This window comes from Desmodus rotundus, chromosome 6 (genome assembly GCF_022682495.2).
Source record: "Desmodus rotundus isolate HL8 chromosome 6, HLdesRot8A.1, whole genome shotgun sequence".
In the NCBI taxonomy this organism is placed as follows: Eukaryota; Metazoa; Chordata; class Mammalia; order Chiroptera; family Phyllostomidae; genus Desmodus; species Desmodus rotundus.
In genome coordinates this window covers 6478600-6492105 of record NC_071392.1, presented here as the reverse complement: position 1 = coordinate 6492105, position 13506 = coordinate 6478600, and the positions used below count along the sequence as shown (strand labels likewise).

The window sequence follows — 13506 nt, the reverse complement described above, 5'->3', positions numbered from 1 at the left end:
TGTCTGGTAGGGTTCCATTGATACGAAAGGCCCAGAACAGGCAGATTCACAGAGGCAGACAGTAGATGGGTGGTTGCTTGGGGAGTGGGAAGGAGAGTGGTCCCTTTTTGGCATAATGGGAAGGTTCTAAAATTGATTGTGCTGGCGGAGGCACCGTGCTGTGACTATAGTAAAAGCTGTTGAGTTACACGCTTCACATGGGCGAATTGCACGGTACGTGGATTATATCTCAATATAACTGTTCAAAAATAACATATGCTCTTCTCTCTCAGTGCTCCTTTTAGGGGGCTGCGGTGCAGGGCATGTAGAAGCCCCAAGCTGTCGCAAGTCAGAGGCCCGCGCTTCATCCCTGGCTAACAGCTCTGTGCTTCGCCAGCTTCCTTCCCTGGCTGGGTTGCAGTCTCCTCACCTGAAAGGTAAGCTGTGGGGCGCAGTCCCCCTCACTACCCCAGCTGGGAAGTTTGGGGCATTCAACATCATGTGGGAAGCACTTTGGAAGCGAGATTCAGGTATTGCTAACGTGGAATGAGCGTGGCCAAGAGCAGAGCCATTTAAAAACTGACACTAGGGTGTTCTTTGGTGAACTTGCAGTACTGCCCGAAAGGCAGAGGAAATTCATTTTCTTCCTGGTAAAGCAAGAGCTGTTTGTTCATGTTTGTTTGTGTGTGGGTACTTTTAGAGCCTTGTTTTGCTCAGCGGGAGCAAGGTTGTCCTCACCCGCTGAGCAGGGTCAGGCCAACTCTCAGGTTCCCCAGATGGGTTCAGTGATGGTTCAGAGGGAGAGGCTGCCTGACTGGTGTGGCTCAGTGGGTTGGAGCATCATTCTGTGAACCAAAAGGTCATGGGTTCGATTGCCCATCAGGCCACATGCCTGGGTTGCAGGTTTGATCCCCCAACAGGGCATGTATAGGAAGCAACCAGTCGATGTTTCTATCTCACATAGATGTTTCCCTCTGTCTCTCTTCCTCTCTCTCTAAAATCAACAACGAGAGAGAGAGAGAGAGAGAGAGAGAGAGAGAGAGAGAGAGAGAGGAAAAATAGACACTCCTGGAGCACTAACAATGGTGTGACATGAGATGGCCCTCCGAGAGCCAAATTCTAGATTGACACTGAACAGAGCAGAGCAGAGATATATATGCAAAGTCTCTGGACAGAGCCACACAGGCCCTGGTGGCCACAATCAGGTGGCCACCTCACTGTTACTGACACCCCGGAAGAAAAGACTGGCACTAACGTCTTGCCAGTAACCTACATGACGTAAAAATGTTAACTTGTGCCTGTGCCCAGGAAGGTACAAGAGCATGTAATTTCCGAAGTGTGACAAAGTTGTGGAACAGCATAGAAAAAGGAGTGGCCATTGCCAAGGGTAAAGAAGGGTTAAAAAAGAGTAATTACACAGTCACCCTACAGTAGGTGTATCCATCGGGGTGCGTGTGCAAATAAAGCCTAGAACATTCCAGATTGTAAGTCACCTTCATGTTGGCCATCACGTCTGCCTCCCAAGACCCTTTGGAGGGCGTGGTCATTTTCACCCTCTTTTTGTACAAACGGGCGCTGAGGTTTAAAGAGCTGAAGACTTGCCCACCATTCCAGACACAGTAAGAGGTTTGTCAAGAGTTTAAAATCTTTACTGCAAAAGCCCATGTTACTTGTCGTGTGCATTTCGACACACTCGGGGCATTTTATTTGGTGCCTCCTCTACCTCAGGTGTGGCAGGGACTGATATACACTAACAACTGATGAGAAATTTGAAACACAGTGAGGTGAACTGACCACAGAGCCAGCTTTGTGGCTGTATGGGGGTGGGCAGAAGGAGGCTTACAGTCATTTGTATGGAACATAATATAATAACTAATAAATAAGTACACAAGAATAAACTGTTTTTGTGTACTCACAGCAGTAAACCAACTTTTGCCCGCGCCAGTTTGTTCCAGGCAACAAGGAGATTTTCCGAGCCCGCAGAACGAGAGGAGAGCAGCCTTGCTCATTTGAAGTCCGCGTGGGTTTTTCACTACCGTGTTACCATACAGAGGTAAGATTTCCGCACAGGTGACCCGAGAAGGTGAAGTTCTAGCAAGACTCTCGGGGCATGTGAGTCCTCTGACCCCTAGTGAGAGTGATTCCATTGATCATTTTTTCCATGAAGAAGTCTGAGCTCCTTCCAAGGTGTTTACTAATGACAGCCAGAGGCAAACGCAGTGCGAGAAGCTGAAGGTCAGAAACGTTTTGTACGATTCAGAAAAATTGTCTTCCCAGCACGGGAAGGGCTGGCTGATGATGTACTGAGCGGTTTTTCTCAGAAAGAGTGCTTCTGTGCTTTCTGGGCTGAGGTTATGTTTCTGTACTTGATTAGCATTGGCGGTACAAGCGATACGGCTTCACACATTAAAAAAAAATAGTAACTGTGTTAATGCGTACGGTCTCATGTCCTCTGACTCCCATTTTCCCAGCTCACCAGACAGAAGGCAATACAGGGAGCAGGTGGCACTGTGGCCCAGGATTATTATATTTTCTAGGCGTCCTCAGCTAGGAGAAGGCTTTGTTGTCCCGTAATTCACGTGACCATTCTGTGCACGGTTTATCACCCTCATCAAAGGAAACACACAATCATCCCCACCTGCCTTTATGTCTGTTCTGCCAAGTGAAAGAGCCTTTCGCCTGAACTGAGCACCTTATTTCCATCCAGGGGGGAAATGTTAATTATTACAATGCCAGTTACCCCAAGTAACAGCCTCCTTAATCCTTTGAAATTCCTCCAAATTCCAAAGGTGACCGACCACTGAAAACCAAAATACCCACTTTGCCTCCTCCGGTGAAATGTCAGCTTCCATTTTCCCGGAATTGACTTCCAGCCTCTCATTGTACCTCCGCAGACTCTGAAATTTCCTGTTATGAGTCAGGAGGAGCCGCGATGGCCCCTTGAATCCCAGCAATCTTGGTTTGGGTTGCTTACGTTTTGCGAGTATTTTAGGAGGGGATAATTTAGGAAATAAGATTATTACTCAGCCTTTCAATTTTGGACCACACAACTGTGCCTAAAAGAGAAAATGAAACTCAAGGTGCAAATGGTATCATCTGTCAGTGTGATCTATCACAGGGAAATGACAACCAGTCAAAACCAGTCTCGGTAAGGATGGCTGTCCTTCATAATATTCCCCTCCTTTCTCTCGCATACAGAGGTGTGGAAATGCAAAGTAAGCTTTACAATAGATCGTGGATGTCCAATAACAGGAAGATGGATGAATAAGACGCAGAATATTTATATGGTGAAGAACCATAGAGTAATGAAGAGGCTTGACCTAGCTCTGGACATCTTAGTGTACAGAGACCTCAAACACATCCTGTGGAGTGAAGGTGGAAGTTACAGGGCTGTATGTACAGCCGACACTGATATAAACCTAAAGCCCCACAAGGGATGGATCTGGAAAGATGATGGTAGAGGCAGTAGAGTTTTGGAATTTCTTTGAATCTCTGCCAAATCTCTCTCTCTCTCTTCCCCCACCCCCCGAATGTAAAACAACTCAAACCAAGATTGCTGGTATTCAGGGTGCAATCTTGGCCCCTTACCCCAAAATACAATTAGGCAAGGTAAGACCACACACAGCCAAATACCTTGTGGGGTATCAATGTCTGTGGAAGAAAGTAGAGAGGAGCAATGGGATGTCAGATAAACCCAAGGACAGGAGACCCCTCAAGTAACTCAGAGGTATCAGCTAGAAAGTGTGGTGGGCCAACTGAAGAACAGCAGCTGGGACCAGAGGGGCTTCGCCTGCGGCAGTAACAGGTGAGCACAGAGCTCCAGGTGAGAAGCACTAAAAAGCAAGCGTGGTCTGGCACCGACACAGTCAAGGAACTGACCCACCAGGCCTCCGTTGTAGGAGAGGGACCCCAGTGGGGGGAAACTGCTGAGGTTGGGGTCAGCATTGAACAGGATAGAAACAATGTAAAGACAACTAAAACAAAAAAAGTGGGCAGAGGCATGGATTCAGAAAATCTCAGAGCAAGCTTCCCCCTTTTTTTCAACACTGCACAGAAATAACGGAAGCAGGAGCTCTGTGAATTTAGAAAAGCTACCCCGAACCACTTCTTTTTCTAAGAGTTTTGGAAAACTAATCTCATATAAAAATGAGCAACAGAAATGTATCTAGGTCAACTCCCATACGAAGTTATTATAAGAAAAAAAAGAATAAGGAACAGAACCAAATTCCTACAGATAGCAAAAGCGAGCCAGAAAGCCATGCCAAAAAAGGATTAAAACCGAACATAATATTTCAAAATGAGCTAAGAAGCATTAGTAAAAAGATGTAAGACATGAAAGAACAACAGAAATGAAAATCATAAAAACACAGATACGGGAAAAAAGAACTCAGGGAAGAGACAAGATTATTTAAAAAATGAAGTCTAAACTAGAATGAACCAAAGAAAAAAGGAAGAAAAGGTTGATGTCTTAAGAGAAATAGAAAGGTGAAAGGGAGGGAAAAAATGAAGATATAAAATAAATAAAGAGATAAAATGTATTCAAAAGATAGGCAAAATATCGAAGGTAGGCAAAGAAGATGGATTCAAAGCGTGAATAATAGAAATCCCTGAAGAAAACCAAATTCAGGAAACTGAACAAATACTAAAAACTTTCCTAAAATTGTAAGAAACATATTTGAAACCCCCTATTGCGAGAGCACAGTGCACCCTCAGAGCACCAAGGTACAAGTAACACTGAGACCTATTCTAGTTAGATGGCTAAATCTTACAGAAGAAAGGGAAAAACATTCTTTGAACTTCTAGGCAAAAAGAGACTTATATGAAAAAGAAAATGAGATTATCATTAGGCTTTTTAATAACGTATTTAAGCTACTTAGGGAAAGAAATTGTGTGCCAAGGATTTTTATATCCAGAAAAACATTGACTTTCAAGTAGAAAGGGCACAGACAGTTTGTGATGAAACATGCAAGAAATTCAGAGAATATTTCCCAAGGGCCCTTCCCGAGGAATGAGCTCGAGACAGCAACTCAACCAGACCGACATCCTCGTAAGGGCTGATGGCGAACATCAGTCTCAGAGCCGCTGACGGGATGAATATGAAATGAGAGGGAGAGGGGGGTGGGTCTGTATGTAGCGGCGGTACACTCAGATAACGTAGTGTGGTGATTAAATAAGGAACGGGAAAAGCACAGGCAAAAAACCCGTTTTAACTGCTCTCAATGATCATAAAACATATTAATGGTAGTCGTACTAGAATTGATATTCTGAAGCTGCTCTGTGTGCAGAGAGGGATAGGTAAATGAGTAATTATGGGCTCTTTTAACTCTATCGATCCCTTTGTCCTTGAGAATTAGGACTTAGAGTGTGGGAAGAAGCAGGTAACAGTTATGTAGAGAAGAGATTAAGAAAAAAAAATCCTGTAGTCCTGAATTTGAAGTGTCAGTATGAACTAATTAGATATATTATTTTAAAATTATATATGTAAATACATATGTATATATATGTGTATATATATGTATGTATGTGTATGTATATATATATATTTCTATCAGTGCCTGCTGAAGAGGCTTAGAAAGAATGATCGACTCAATAGCAAAGAGCGTTCCTATGCATCCAGATTGTGGTCTTAAAATGTTATTTCCCACCCAAAGAAACCAGGGCTTCTAAAGGAAGTGACTGAACTCAAGCCCGAGGTTAGAAACGTACCAGTCGGGTTTAGAACACCTGGCCACATCCCTTAGGGAGGAAGCTGTCAGTGGTGGTTACTTAGGTTAATGTCAAAGGATCCAGGAGCCAAATAGAAGAGGTTCCCACTGGGCAAAGTTGGGACAATTTGAGCTTCAAAAAAGTAATAGTTGAAATAGACAGAAACTCATCAAATATGTATAAATTCATGAGTTCATAATGGCATTTTAAAGAAAGCTAACTGACTACTTTGGGATGATAATAGAAAGGCAATGAATTATTTGAAAACTGGCCAATAAAGCGAAAGAAGTGAGTGTTTATCCTGCCTTTCCAGTATGAGCAGCCCCGTTAGGGACTTTGGGGACTTTAGGGACTTTGTCTGTAAAATACGGTGGTGAGGGCAGGAACTGTCTCTAAATCCAGGTCCGACAGAATGAGGCCTGCTTGAGTGCGGTTGGGAGGGCACGTGAGTGTCTCACACGAGATGGACAGCAATCCAGGTGAACATTTCACCTAAAACGCCATAGAGTGTGCTCGAGTGTGATATTGTTATGCCACAGAATTACATGCTTATGATTTTGTAATAAAAGAGGTTTGTAATCAAAAGGGGGCGTTGTTTTTGCTGGACCCTGGATATTTCAGTTACTAAATGAAATACAAATGATAGGTTAAAGGAGCACCACTTCGCAACCCCTGCAAACTATGGGTCTGGTCACTGAGCATCAGCAACTGCTAACATCACAAAAAGAGAAAAAAGAAAACCACTACGAGGGCCTTCTGATGAAGGAAAACACCAGCACGTGTAAGTCTTGCTAAAGAAATCACACTGGAGTCTGATCGAGCCTCCGGACACAGCTGCCAATTTTCAGGGACTACAGAGCACAGAGAAATGTACTCAATTATACCACAGGGATGCAATCAGCAAAATCCAGGGAAACTCCTCGAGGCACATTCCATGGCTGAATTACGAGGAAAAGGAAGGGATGGAGAGGAAAGTTGTAGACTAAAATAGATGTCAAAAATTTTAAAGCTGGTCAAGACTGTGGTGTCTGGCAATGTCCTTTTGGGCGACAATGCCATGCCATGATGAAAGGAAATGATTGTGGCAAAATCCAGGACATTGTCCTTTTACGGGGATGGGGGACTTATGATGGGGTGGGGTGTGTGGGTGGGCCTTCTAGAGGGGCTACCTCTGTGTTCCTTCTTCACCTGAGCTATGTTTACAAGGTGTTAAAAGTATTCATTTATTTTGTGTCATTTTCTACATTTCGTTTACCAAGAAAAGGTTAAAAGAACCAACCACAGAACAACATTATATACACTGGGTATGGGTTCACACAAGTGAATGTGAAAGGATGAGGCTCGATATGAACCATACCCGTTCAGTTCATGAGTGTGGGTCTCTCCAGAGAGGTGGGAGAATGGACTGGCAGTAGGGGAGAGCAAAGGGCATTTGAAGGTCATCCTAACTCAAAAAAGAAGGACCTGGTGTAAATATGTCAACATCTTGCCAATGGAGAATCTGGGATTTGGTAAACACATGTGTTTGTATAGTACCTTCTCCCAGTCTTTATTTTTGAATTAAAAAAAATTTTGGCGTTGTGGAAAAAATACCATACAAAATACAAAGACTAAATCAAAAGAAAAAAATAAAGTAAAAAAATGTAAAAAATTGGCTTTGTAGCTGCATGCACTACATTCTCTGAAAGCGCTTTGGTGCTGTCAGCACAGCATGAGCTATACATCAAAGACACAATCACCTTTAGCCCAACGGCCTTACTTAGAAAAAATAAAGGAAGGCACCCTCGATGAATTAGTTCCTTAACATTGAATAAATGAACATTGGACTCCCATGAAAGTTTATTCATTGTGACTGTTCACCTACCAGTATCTTTAAGGGATAAAAGAATATTTTCTTTCTGCTGAGACCGAACCACAAACATATGCCTTGTTTAAAGCACCAATCAACTCCTTGTTTTGCAGAATACATAAGGATTTTACTGAGATCAAGTTCAAACCAATGGCATGTTCCCAGGTTGTTTGTTATTTCCCATGTGGGGTGTGGAGAGCAGTTGTCTTCTCAGCCAAAAGCTTCATGTGGGGTCTGCGTATGTGGTCAAATTAACATAAATTATTAAAATTGTTCATTATTTTGATCGCGATGACCGTGACTGACCACCAGTATTCTGCCATGGTGGGCAAGGAATGTCGGAGGAGAAACCTGCCTGCTGTGATTTTCTTGTGTTTGTTTTAATTTCTAGGAGCCCAACAGAATACCAACTTATAGAAATATCACAATCAAATGCCCCTCCATAAGGACGGATTGGTTGTAAACTCGCTCAGGGTTACTCATGAGGGAGAAAGAGAGGGGGTCCCCGCCACATGGCCCTTTCCACCCTTACCGGGCAGGTAGCTGCACAGTCTCTCCATGGAGGCCTGGGCTGTGGAGTTGTGAACTTGTGCCAGCTGTTCAATCACGGACACCACCATCACACACCCTGCAGGAGAGAAGATCGCGTCAGCATGTCTCGCAGAAAACCATGCTGGACAGTCCTGGGAAGGAAAGGGGAAATGTGTGCATTCCAACCTTTCCAAAACAGAGAGCTTTTGTTTGCCATTCACCTTTGAAACTCTACTGCAGGCATAATTGCTGTGATATGTAGTGACTTGCGAAGTGTGGTAAGGAGATTGTGGGTTTGGGGTCGGAAGACTGGTTGTCAGCCCAGTTTGGCCACCTGTGAGCTATGTGACCTTGGGGGAGTCAATGAGTCTCGCTTTCTTTCCGCTTCTTTTTTGGTCATGTGGGAGAAAGATGCCATTTAAAGGAGACCGTGCAAAGATTGAGTCTTGCACTTCATTCTTGGATTTACCATCCAGCCTTGCTAAACTTTTGTTCCCTCCCTGCAAAGTATGTAACAGTATGTCTCCCATACGGCTGCTGTGAGGGTTACAGTGCAACCGAACGTGCCTTTTAAATCATAATGCTATTGTAAAACGTTATTTGACCTCAGTGCTACAGAGCACACTGCCTGAAGGCATGTACTCATACAATGAGTGTCTAGAAGGAACCGTGGATTAAGTTGGAAATACATGCCTTCAGCAACCTTGATATATGATAAGTGTAAAGGCTCAGAATTATTAGGTTGCAACTCCTAGAAGGGTCTATCGCCAGCCTTCATCTCCTGAACTGGTGGGGAAGCCCAAAGGGAGGGGACTCTTACTTCTCTATCCAAGGGGTCGGTCAGTCAAACACCAGTAAGTCTGTGCGGAGAGGCGCTGGCCTCTCTGAGACAAGAGGAAGAGCACTTATTAGCCGAGGCTGGTCTCCAGGGAGACGAACAAAAGCTTGAATCCGAGTTGAAGTTCCAGGGTGCCTGGCTCAGCAGTAAGCTCACTATTATCCATCTGCTCAAGGAGCCGGGGACCCACATTCACATGCAAGAGTCATTAAAGCCAAATTTCCACCAGGACTCCTTGAGGGAAGGTGGCAGGTAACAGATGTGAATAGTACCACGGGGCATCGCCAGGCAGGAAGAAAGAAAACCTTCCGTTGGATGAGGGCTTGTCAGCACAGACTGGGAGGCTTGCACCTCCCTAGACAGGGCAGCGCCTGCCGGGGCTGCAGCACCAGTGTTCTGGGCTCTCGGGGGAGGCTGGGCAGAGCTGGACTCAGCCACTCAGGGTGGCACGACCCTGGTAGCCACTGCCTGACCATCTGAGAGCAGCTCCTTGCTGGGGCATTTGTCACCATCAACTGTCAAGGCCAATGAGATGTGCTTTTGACCTAATCCGTGTATTGAGGGGTTTATCACCTTGCAATGAATTTCATAGTTGATACTTTCTGGTGCTTTATGGTCTAGAAAGCGCTTCCACATCGATTTTATTTTATATTTAAAATAATTTTTAAAAGTTATAGATGCGATGCGATCTCATTTTAGAACATTAAAAATATAGAACAGAATAAAAAAGATAACTATCACTCCAATCATCCAGAGATAAACCAATTTTACTTTTATTTTAAATACATAAAGTGTATTTAATATATGTGACTATTTTCAACACTGATAATACACTGCCACAATGTGACTTGTGTCTCTGCTAATTGCCCGTTAAGTTAGGAGGAGCTAAACGAATTTTAACAGCAATGGAAAAACAATTATAAATCATTATATTGCAGTGTGATAAGATTTGCAGTGGGGTATGGTAGCAAAGGGGGAGGGTTCATTTTGAACTAGAAAGAACAACAACGTCGATTCTAACTCTGGCTCAGTCTCTTGCAAACGGAGTGGCTTAGCACAAGTTACCTCCCCTTCTGGGAGTTCATGTTGCAGAGTTTAGAGTTAGACCATCAATCCCTGGAGGGTGGAAATGGGGTCTTCCTCTAACTCTGAGTACCTGACACAGGGCCAGCTTTGGAGCAGTGGTGGGGAGCGGGCAACAGATGTTGGCTGACTTGAAGTGAACTAAGAGGAGAAGCAGCCACCTGAGCGATGTTTCCCGGTCGGTTGCTGGCTGGGGGTGGTCCCCGGGGAGTGGGCTCACAGGTGCACATGCTGCCGAGTTCTGGCTCAGTCCTCTCCCAGGCAGCAGCGTCACTTACTCTTTGTTCCAGTCTCATTACAGGATGTGGCTGCCCCACTCACTCTGGTGTCAAACCAGCAGCACCCTTTCCTGCTGAGTCTACAGCAAATGGCCCCGGCGTGCCGCTCAGGGTCACAGAAGAACGTCCTGGGGACGGGGTTGAGATCTCGCACAGCCATCGCTTCATACGGCGTCTCGTCGGTAAGCTGCAGCGCTGGACGACCAGGACAGACTTGAAGCACAGCAGGTGTAGGGATTTGAGAATAAAAATTGGAGACCTGGGCAGACACCAAGCAGAGGAGATTCCACTGCCAATCCTGCCTGAGACCTAGTCTGTGGCTTTTATGATTTTCCATGCCTTCTTAAAAATGGTGGAAAACCCCGATTACTCCAGACCTGGCTCGCTGCAGTTTTCAATGATCAGACCATTTTCAGCATGCACCTTCAAAGGAAAGAAGCAAATGACAAGTAGCCTGTGTGATTTAAGTGGCTGAGCCGGAATGGAGCTTTCAGGATGCACCCCGAATCGTTCCAGACCCATGAGTCGGGAAAACTCTTTTTCAAATGAATAGGGAGCCTCTTGGGGTGAATATGGACTTGATGTCATGTTCTTGTTCAGATGAAGTGACAAAGGAGCACACAAAGATAATTGTGGATTGTTGTGCTGCCTCAGTTTCCCCTAACTGACCAGTCTTTGAGATGACAAACACTTGGAAGGACCAAAATGAAGCAAATGTTACTTCACTCAGAAGAGCCCCATACACTGGAGGGACCTCATTGTATTCCTGCCCAACCTGCTGAAAGCCTCTGTATATTTCTGTGTGCTATTTTTGACCCTCCGTGCTTTTGCCTGGTCATTCAAGATCCTCCTCAAACTCCAGTGAAACCTCCTCGTCTCCTCCATTGCCCAGCGTTTCATCCTCAATACCCAGGGCTGGTGCTAAGCGCCACTCTGATGTCCTCCCTCCCAGACATTGCCCTCCTGGAGGGTGAAGTCAGGGACTTACTCATCTGCTCCAGGGCTTAGCTCCACACTTGGTACCTGAGCTCAGCACATGTTCACTGAATGGATGAGTGAGAGATGACAGTCCTGGAAATAGCCTCTATTCCTGTGGAGAATGGGACCGCCTCTTTTTTTTTTTTAAAGATTTTATTTATTTATTGTTAGAGAGAGGGAAAGAGAGGGAGAGAAACATCACTGTGTGGTTGCCTCTTGCGCGCCCCCTACTGAGGACCTGGCCCACAACCCAGGCATGTGCCCTGACTGAGAATCGAACTGGCAGCCTTTGGTTCACAGGCCGGCACTCAATCCACTGAGCCACACCAGCCAGGTCTAGGATCACCTCTTTATGGAGACATGAATGAGGAAAAATCCTATGGAAAGCACCCTGGCCAGGTAGCTCAGTGGGTTAGAATGTTGTCCTGATATGCCAAGGTTGTGGATTTGACCCTGGTGAGGGCATATTCAAGAAGCATAAATAAGTGGAACAGCAAATCACTACCTCTCTCTTTCTCTTTCTCTAATCAATTGAAAAAGAAAACCTATGGAAGGCTAGTTGTATCACTGGAAAATTCTGCCAGTTGCTGTCTTTTCCTTCTCATTGAGTCAAAAGCCACACCTATATTTCCCAGGCATCAGGGAAGCCTTTCAAGATTGTCTTTAACAAAGGACACGTGCATTCAACTCGGAGTTACTGAGAACCTGTTCTTGGCCAGAAGCTGTGCGAGGCTCTGATGGACCCCAGATGAACAGAATGTGAGCACTATCCATAGCGAGCTCACAATATAGATTCCAAATTTACATGAACTGGATGGGCAATAGCAAGTAACAGTCAAATGTTGGGTGAGATGTGACTTGAAGAAAATCTAGGGCAGAGCAAGCTGGAGAAAAGGCATCCTGGGAAAGAAACAAGACTAGTGGCCAGGAGGAGCATGGGGTCTTTCTCCATAGTTTCCCCAGTTTCACTAGTAGAAAGTTTTCTTTCTCACTGGTACCAAAAATAACAATTTCTTGTAGTGAGTGCCATAATAGACTTGGTGAGGTGCAAGACTTGGAAATCCGCTGTTGGTTCAGTGGAGCAGAAGGGCTGGATGAACATGGAGGATAAGAAAACTCTTCTTGGAATTTTCTTTAAGGCGGCTCCATTCTCGGGGGCCCCAGGGGTCACGCGCCTTGCACACCATTCCCTTCCCCTGAAAATTCACCTCCAGCACACATATGTATTTGTTTCCACCCACATCTTGGAAGGGTGAATGCAATGAGCATCGTGCTGCTCGGGACCAACCTGTACTTTGTACTTAAAAGATTTAGGCTTTTCTTTCACTCAGAAGGATCCTGCCAAGCGTTCTTATGGCTTTCCTGGCTCCTTCGCAGTGCTGGCTGAAATTGGAAATCATTAGATAAATAAAAAAGGAGCGAAGTAGAAAAGTCTCTCTCTGAGGATCGGATGAGTGTTGGCACTATTATTACTCTGCCTAGTGAAGAGTTTTTATGATCAAAAGGACCCTGGGGAAAAGCAGGTGATGGGGCTTGAAATAGGTAAGCGCCCAGGCTGGGCCTGGGTTTGATTTGAGTTCGCTGTCTCACATGTCTCTGCCCATTTCCACTGGGCTCAACTCCTCTTCCTGGTGGGCTGTTAATTTTGGTTCTACAGTGAGGTATATCCCTTAGTAGCAAGAATGGAGAAATTGACTCTGCTATTGCTTCTTCTAAGAGGTTGCACTGCCTTGACAGGCTGAAGAATGTTTTCCCTTGGAGAGATGCATGGGCAGAGTAATTTCCCCATTACAGCCTGTTCTCTGGCTGCTAGACAAAGGTCTGGCTCTGCTAAAGCGAGTTTGTCCAAGCGACTGTTCATTTAGGGAGGGATGACAGCAGGTGAGAGCCATGTATTTTGCTCAGTGGTCACCAAAATCTCTTTTCGCCTGGCACCTGAAAATAATAAGTATAATAGACACTGACACCCCTGATATTGTAGGAGATGAAGCAAATGGGCCCGAATAAAAGCACCGGCTACCAAGATCTGCTTGTGGTCACACAGCTTGGGTAGTTTGCAGGCTACCACAGAGTTGTCGTGAAGTCAAACAGAGCTCTTGGAACTTTAATTATAGCCATGACTGCTCAGGCTGGAAATGCAGCCAACTGCAGAGAGCGGTCTATTAGAGCCCCCATTGGTCTGAAGTCTGCACTTGGTTGAAAAATCTTGGCAGCACCTGGCATCTGGGAGAGCCAGGCTGGGTGTGACTACACTTCCTTTTTGA

The 13506-nt window shown here is 45.1% G+C and overlaps 1 protein-coding gene across 3 annotated transcripts in view; it reads right to left on the bottom strand.

Moving 5' to 3' along the window:
• AOAH (acyloxyacyl hydrolase) overlaps positions 1–13506 on the bottom strand; it is a 146211-nt gene that overhangs the window by 104826 nt on the left and 27879 nt on the right. For 2 of the 3 annotated variants that reach the window (XM_071221640.1, XM_045197439.3), the window contains exon 1: positions 8067–8161. The exons of the other annotated variant lie outside the window; for it this stretch is intronic. In XM_071221640.1, coding sequence (XP_071077741.1) covers positions 8067–8154 — 88 coding nt within the window. In that variant the 5' untranslated portion in view covers positions 8155–8161. Of the gene's footprint in view, positions 1–8066; positions 8162–13506 lie in introns of those variants that run through there. 3 annotated transcript variants of the gene reach the window in all.